Source organism: Cryptomeria japonica, chromosome 4 (genome assembly GCF_030272615.1).
Source record: "Cryptomeria japonica chromosome 4, Sugi_1.0, whole genome shotgun sequence".
Lineage (NCBI taxonomy): Eukaryota > Viridiplantae > Streptophyta > Pinopsida > Cupressales > Cupressaceae > Cryptomeria > Cryptomeria japonica.
Window position 1 is genome coordinate 483,844,985 of NC_081408.1, and position 8,615 is coordinate 483,853,599.

The 8,615-nt window shown below is 34.6% G+C and overlaps 1 protein-coding gene across 1 annotated transcript; it reads right to left on the minus strand.

Annotated features, from left to right (window-relative positions):
• Window positions 1-5,651: 5,651 nt before the first annotated feature.
• On the minus strand, window positions 5,652-7,853 carry LOC131060437 (uncharacterized). The gene has a single exon (XM_059219216.1). It carries the CDS (start codon window positions 7,851-7,853, stop codon window positions 5,652-5,654), a length of 2,202 nt encoding a protein of 733 aa, XP_059075199.1.
• Window positions 7,854-8,615: the final 762 nt, after the last annotated feature.

Consider the following 8,615-nt stretch of genomic DNA (forward strand, 5'->3'; position numbering starts at 1 on the left):
ATGCAAAATATAATCAACTGGATAAACCATACAATGAAGATGAGCTTGCTTATAAAGGAAAGACTATGAGAGCACACAAACATGACATCTGACCTAATGAGATACAAGGGTAAGTAGGGGTAGGTAGGAGAAATAATAGAATAATCTAGAAGAGGTGGATCACCCACTGAAGGTGGAATGTGACAACAAGATAAGACCACAAAAGGTAGAATTTCTCCTACAAGCAACTTCCCTAGATGCACACTTCCCTAGATGAACACTTCCCTAAGTGTCTCATATGCAAACTACAATGAATCCATTATCCTAAGTTAACTCAAGTAAAGTGTAATTATGAGACATAATTTACACCAACAAGCGAGATAAAAAATTGAGATCAATAAATTGTTGGAAGTTTAATATAGTTGTTAGGACCTCCGTATGATTCATACTAACAATTTCAAAATATGATTTCTTTAAAATTTAAAAATATAATTTTTTTCTTTAAAATGTCCATCTAAATTAATTATTAATATATTATTTAATTACATATAATATTTTGAAATATCATCTATAATTATAAGTGTTTATTTCTAACTACAATTCTTATTTTATTTCTAAATCTAATCGTAATCATAATCATAATATAATGCTTTTACGATTATAATAGTCAATAATAATTAAGATTACAATTATCATTTAGTTAATAATTATAATGCTATCAATTCTTATAAATAATCAAAATGACTAATTATAAATAATCAATAATCTAATAATTCTTATATTATAAGTATTTTAAATGTGATATTCTTAATAAACCTTCCTTATATATATATAGACACACAGACACATACATACACATACACAAATAAGGTTTTATAGCTTTATATTAGAATAATATACATTATATTCTAATAACAGTAATTCCTACTTGGGGTAGTGATTATATGTCCCTTCTTTCTAGGACAGTTTTTTATCTACCATGAAAAAATAAGTGTGAACATTAATAGTTCAAATCATGATTGCATGAAACTGTATATTAGTTTATTGATTACAAGATCCCCGTTAGTGATTTTTACAACCTACCAACGATAGGTAATAGTTTGACACTTTATAATTAATGCATTTACATGCTTATTAAAAGTTTCTCAAACTAACCTGTTAATGGGTCTTCGGGGGTTGATCCAGCTTTTTCTGTAGAGAAGGTTAAATGGGAACCACCGAGCCAACAAGGGATAAGGATCAATTTCAATGGCACATCAAAAGGAAACCCGAGAACCTTAGGTGCGGGTGTGGTGGCGAGAGATGATAATGGATTCATCCTATTCAAAGGAGCTCAGCGATTGTAGGACGACACCAACAATGAAGCAGAGGTCCAGATGACTTTTCTAGCAACAGAACTAGCCTCAAACATGGAAGTAAAAAGGCTTCACTTAGAAGGGGACTCTCAAATAGTGATTAATGCAATAACTAAAGGCAACACACCATGTTGGAAGCTAAATAGATGGGTGGCACTGATCTGAGAGAAACTTAGTACATTCATGGAGTTTCGTGTCACACATATTAGGATGGGAGCAAATGCAGTGGCAGATATATTGTCAAACATTGGAAGTGAATTGGTTAGTTGCGCGACCAAATGGTGGAAAGGCCATGGTTGTGTGTGGGAGTGGCACTAAGTGCAGTCTTTCAAAAAATGTGCAGTCTTTTAAAAAATGTGTAGTCCTGAACTTGTTAAGCAAATAAATGTGGCAAGTACAAGTGTCAAGGTGGTGAATGTTTGTTGTAGAAGGAAGTTGTCTATGATAGGTCGCACAAACGGAGGGAGGAGAGGATGGTAGGAAATCTTTTTCCTGATCTCATGGCATTAAATCCTTATCCTCCACACTCATTACCTGCCCTAGACGAAGGCATAATTTATTACCTTTTGATCTACATGCTAGATTTTGTTTTGAAGAAGAGCAAATTTGTATCGTGTAGCTTCTGTATTACATTATTTTTGTAGGAAGTGTTTTTTGAAATTGTAGGTGACCATGGAGGCCAATTTCATGTTGCGAACATAAAAGAAATTGGTGCCCTTTTTGGGCAAAGTATCGAATAAATGAATGCAAGGATTATTCTGGTTTAAGGATGAGATGCTGTGGGCGGCAGCTCGTGTGATGCTTGTGGAGGAGGTAGCACATATCTATCACCGATATCGAACCAACATGGAGGTATACTCTTTGATTCTGGGGTGGGTCTGTGAATTCGAACTGGAGGTGAAAAAGGTGAAACTTACTTTGGTCAAATTGATAGATGGGGATTTTCTGATCAACCTGGACTCAATTTTGGAGTGGGTTGTGCTGTGAGTTGGCATTCGAATTAAGGAAGGACACGACCAGGAGGAATTTCTCCCTTTTATCCGTGGCCCAGAGGATGAAATCAAATACTAGTGCCGTGAATGATCTCGTGTGGGGTGGGAAGCTATGGAACTTTTCATGAAATTAACCAAGGTGGATGAAGTCCTAAAGGCTCTGCACGTGGTGGCAAGGATGGAGTTTGGTAGGGAATTGAGAGATATATTTGAAGAAGGCAGGGCCATACAGCTACTGGCAAGTTTGGAGGACGACCTTGACTTCGGGTGCCTAGATTGCATGCCAAAAATGAAAGCTGAAGTGGCAAAAGGGAAAGCATCGACCTTCGAGGAAGGAAGGGAGGAGGTGACCCAAGGGGATAGTGAGTGAGTGGCCTATCGGCCAGTGATTTTTAGTTTGCTTCCAAATGTTTTCAATTGTTAGTTTTTTATTCCAAAACATTTTATCAATGTTGGAAGTTTTGTTGGATAACCAACCACGAACTAGTTTTTTGTTTACTGCTACTAGATGTAGGGTAGGATAATTTACAAGTTTGGACTGTGGGAAGTATGGATCTCTTTCTATCTATGTTTATGCATGGTGATGGATTGCAAATTTTGTATTTTGAAATCACTGAATCAACCAGATAAATCAAATATTTACCAATCAAAAAAATAATAAAAAAATTCAAAGTTTATAGTTGCTAAATAAAACTATAATTGTCGAGAGTATGATCCCATTATAAAATCAAAATAAATAAAGAGCACCAACATATAGTACACAAAAAATATAGTTTTTAAAATAACAATAGAAAAATAATCTATATGTGAAAGTTATAGGCCTAATAAATTCTCAAAACTAAGATTAGATAAGTTTTTTTTCTTGAAAAACTTTTAAAAAATATTGAAATATATTATAGAGACAACTTAGATTACTATATATAGCTAATTGAAAAATAACCAAAGTCAAAAAAATGACCACAACTAAACATTAGACAAGAAAGTTAGAACCTCTTAAGGTTGAGCATCAAATTCAAAAAATAATGAAGTAGGGTAGAATTTCCTCTGCAAGGAATGGTAAGGTGAGATCATGATGTGGTAAACTCAAATTGAACCATACTACTAATATGTAAGATGCATTATCAAAATTGTGTGATGGTTCATATTATCACATATCGTTATCACATATATTAAGGTGAAGTAGAATCTTTAATTAGTTCAAATTGACAATGGTCCACGGTAAGAAAGGTGTAATAAGTATTGTATCTAGACTATGACATTGACTATGTGTAAAAAATAGTTGTGTGTGATAAAAGTTAAGGTGATTCCTTGAGATATTCCAAATATCTACTAATTCATAGGCTATTGGTAGTTGTTGGTGTTGGTGGGTGGTGGCCATGATGACTAATAGCACTCAAAGTGATACAAAATTGTTTGAATGCAAAATATATAGTGGGAGTAGAGCATATGTAGCCTTCTATTTTTTCTAAAAAAATAATAATTTAATACGACCCTCTTAATAGTGTTACATCACCTTTCTAATATTTTTTTAGACCTCGGGATCACTTTCTTTGATTTTGATGAATGGATAGGTGAGTTCAGTATTTTGGACTCTCTAAAATGTAATGACAAACTTAAATTTACATTAAAGTGCTTTGAAAATCATTTTATTTGCAAAAGAGAACTATAAAGCTAGAAAGAAGAAACTAGGCTATTTAACCACGAAGTAGTAGATTTGGTAAAATCCTAATGTAAATTTCTCTAGACATTTAGATATCATGGTGATGCCTTAAGCTCTCCCATTCACAAAAAACAAGTTGTGAGTGAAAAAAAACTCTCCCATGTTTAATGCACTTAAAATATTAAAATTTGGACTAACCCTTAGACATCATGGTTTTAACGGATTGTGCTACACTTTTTTCTAAACAAAATAACTTAGGACCTAATGTCTATTAATTAACTATAAAAGGGAAAGCGAATAGCACTATTCCATATTCATTATTTAAAATGAATAAGCTAAGTCAAATTGGCCATAATACAATGAGTAGACTACACACATATCAACCTATTATATAAGTGATTCATAATGACACATGCCGAAGAGGTCATTTATTAACTCGCAATCTAGAGATTAGTTAATTAAATCAAGTGAGATAGTGGTAATTATTCATTAGACATAGCTGACACCTAACTTCCATTAATAAAAAAATGATGAGAATGGTGACATTCGAAGACCTCAAATCAAGAGTGACACATGTTTTTACTAACTAATTATTTGAGAGAAAATAAAACATTATATTACCCTAAATAAAATTAATTAATAGGTGCAATATTACAATTAGGATATTGTAGCATTTTAGGTAAAGTGTAATAATACACCAACAGCATTGATTGATTGAGATGTACTAGTACTCTATCATACAATGCCCCAATGTTCCAATTTGAATATTTCACATTTGAGTTAACTAGTAATATCTAGTTGAAGGTAAGTCAATCTAAAACTATAAGTACATTTAAATTTTGAAATTAGTAATCAAGATTATATATAAAATTTCAAATTGAATTGAAGATTAGAATTAGAGTCAAAAACCAAGAATGAAAACAATAAATTTAAAAATTAAATTGACATTATTAAAAAATAATTACTCTTCTGATAAATAATTAATTGAATGCCAACGTTTACTTACAAAATACACTATTTAAAAAATTATTAAATGAAATCATCTATAGCTGGCAACTTTTTGAAAAGAATTGATAAATTTTTTTCTTTAATTTTTGAATCCATGAAATGCCACGTGATCCCTTGCATACTAGGTTTCTATAAAATATGAATAAGTTGAGGTGCCATTAAACAAAGGCCATGGTCCATCCATCTTTTTATTATATAGGAAAGCATTTCCTTGATTCATTCTTTTACAAGGTAGGAAATAATCTCAACGTACTCCACATATAAATTCTATCCGTTGTTTAAAGTCTCCTTTAGTAAGTTGTAGACATTTAATTTCAACTTTATAGAGATGCGGCATGAATATAGTAACTTTTAACTTTATCTTTTCTTAAAAAAAAATATTCTCCTTGTCCAATTTGGAAGTAATGTTTTTAAATAAGTTAACAGCCTCCCACCTGAACAGAATAAAGTAAAGAAACTAAACATGCACATACTCTTTATAAAATGGCTGTAAAATACATAATCTATATAAGAAGATAAAAACATCAGTACTTCAAAATCTCTCCCAGGTCTATTACTACTAACTGGATATATGTTACCTACAGACAAATCTGGGGCAAATATATTCAAACAGTTGGGTACAAGAAAGAAAATATATGTTGCAGAACTAGCTACATATTAGAGTACTTTTCTGGAGCGGATGTCAGTTAAGCTGGGCTCAAAAACCCCTTTACCAGCCCACTTGAATACAGAAGACACGAGACGCTGTTCCTGTTTACCTATCATTGCACAACACACTTCCTCTGCCTCTTGGGGCATAACACCTCCTTCACCATGGCCTTTACCATAAACCTTGGCACACAATGAAAACGACATGGAATTGCCTGGCGATGCATTTTGGCAAGCTTCGACTAATTCTCGCAATGTAGGCAGAGCTACATCGACATTAAGACAATGCTGTCCAGGAAAGAGAAGAATATTAGAGTAGACAAAATGAAAGGAAGCTCGTAACAGTTGCTTTTCTTCAGGGCTCGTGGTGGTCATGACCTTTTCCAAATCAACAGCATTCTTACACATGAACTTAAGCTGCAGAATAGGGTGACAGTTGGCCTCGTTTACAGTGAATCTTATGGATTGCGCCACTTTGTCAAGAGCCCCTGCTTGGGCGGCTGGTAAGCTTCGCTCCAAGACACACCGCTTACAATCGCAGTGAAATCCTTTCAGACTGCATATCATCTCTCGCTCCTTGAGTGGTACAAGATTGTTAAAATAAGAGACTGTTATTTCTTCTCCAGCAGCAATTCTTCTTCCTGCTATTATAAACATGGCTTCTCCCACAACCATGCAATTGGAGTTGGGAAAACAGGAATGATTGATGAAATATGGAAGCACCCACAACCCATATCGCTTGATGTCTCGTCCGGCAAAATGCTGTATGTTGCATGTCACGCTCTCCATTACCTTTATGACATCATCTTCGTCCAACGCAGAACCCTCCTTTCTCATGCAGACATCATAATTCTTCCAGCTGTTGTTATTTATGCGAAACGGATCCATGGAGGGAACTCCAATTTCGTTCTGAGCAAGATACTTTAACTGCTGCAATATCCTGGCTGATGACTTTGCAGAAGAAACAATCTTAGCCTGTAGATGCTCCCTAACTTCATCCACTGAAACCTTGAGAATACTGAGAGTGCCGAGGCTTCTTGGCTCTGTGGACTCTATACACTTAAATGCAATGCTATTGTCCACAACCAGAATATCTCCAATATCTACGTTTTCTGTAGCAAATAACCCCAGCCCGTGCACTGAAGACTTGGCTGACGATCTCTTGATGACAACTGAACCAATATAATTGCTCACAACAGGAACATCCTGTGGCCTGCATCCATTCAAAAAATACGTAGAGAGATCGAACATACCTTTTCTGTTTTGGTCGTTGAAATTCTTGGACTTGTGATACAAAGATTCAATGTCGCCGACTGTTGTGGAGTGTTGTAGAGCTCTCTCGAAGCACTCACAGGCTACATTGTACTCGCCAAGTGCATGCAGAGCCCGCCCCTTTCGGCACAAGGATTTGAGGTGCTCAGGATCCAGATCTAACGCTTTATCACAATCCTCCACAGCAGTGAGAAATTCTTTGAGCATCAGTCTGCCCCCTGCACGATTAGAATAGGAATACAAAAGTGCCTCCTTCAGATCCTGCCGAATGTTTGAAGAGCCGAAAGTGTGACTGGACCAAGTTTTCAGCCGAAGAAGAAGCATGTCTATGCAAGTGGAGTAAAATTCTATGGTGCCTTCCCACTTGCTATCTCTGAAGCATTTGTTACCTTCACCACGCAATTGAAGCAGGTCCACAAGTGAAGTATCCTGTTGAGGCACATCAAGAATCTCAATGTTATTAGGGTTATCAACACATACCGTGAGAAGACCGTCATCTGCTCGCTTAAAGTAGGGCTCTTTCACAGCAACCCTAGCGCCTTTGGGGTAAAGCTTGCGCACATCTGCAGTCCTCCAAATCGAAATTGGGACATTATATATCGTAATTTGAACAACATTTCCGCAGTCGTCTTCCAAAACTGTGGTGATGGCAACCATCCTGTGGGCCTCTGCACACAACGTTCCAAACAAAACGCGGCCTTCATGATGGTGACCAATTTGAAGCTTCTTTGCTGGAATCTCTTGCAGGTTTTCCTCTACGCAGGGGATTTGATTCTCGCTAATGGAGGCTGTCCGAATTACTGTTGGGGAACGGGATTCTATATACTTGATCCACTGGTAATTTCTTGTGTGCCACTCAACGAGGCCCTGTTTATCAAAATCTTGTGAAGCTTGAAGGACCTTCCATCTCTCTTGCAGCTCACCTGCGGGAAGATCCATATTTGCTTACTTCTACCTCTCTCTGGATTCGATTTTGCAGTTTCCTTTACTTAAATGCATAGTTCCTTAATGTACAAGAAAAGGAAAAGAGATTCAATGTTTAAATCTTATTTTTATATTATTCTTTCTTATTTTTTTTCTTAATCTCTTAAAGAATTGGTATTAAGTATATAGATACTTTTATTGCATGTGAAGTAATATAAAAATTGAATGAATGAACGTATTTTGTGTATATATTAGTAAGTAATTAGTAGATTTAAAGTATTTCTATTAGATATTTTAAGTATGGGTCATTTATTAGACTGTTTAAACCTTACTTTTATATCATTCTCTTTTTTGTTTGTTCTTAAGGAACTGGTGTTAAATACATAGATGCTTTTATTGCATATGAAGCAATGTAAAAATTGAGTGAATGAATACATTTTAAGAATAGATATATTTTTAAAAATATCTTTTCTATTTGTCATTATATGAAGAAAAATATTTAGTATTTTTGTAGGGCATTCATATGATAAAATATTTTCTTTTTAGGATTGTATTTTTTTGATTAAATATATTTAAGGGATCATCACACGGTGAAAATAATATGTCTACAAGTGTTCATTGCTACAAATTAAATTAACTAGAAAAAAAGTATTACAATTAGATGTCCCATATGAAAAATTGAGTAGCAATTAAAAATTTATATTAATTAGTTTTTAATGATGTGAAAAATATCTCCAAGTACTAGAACGAATCAACGAAATCAAGATAAAATAAATA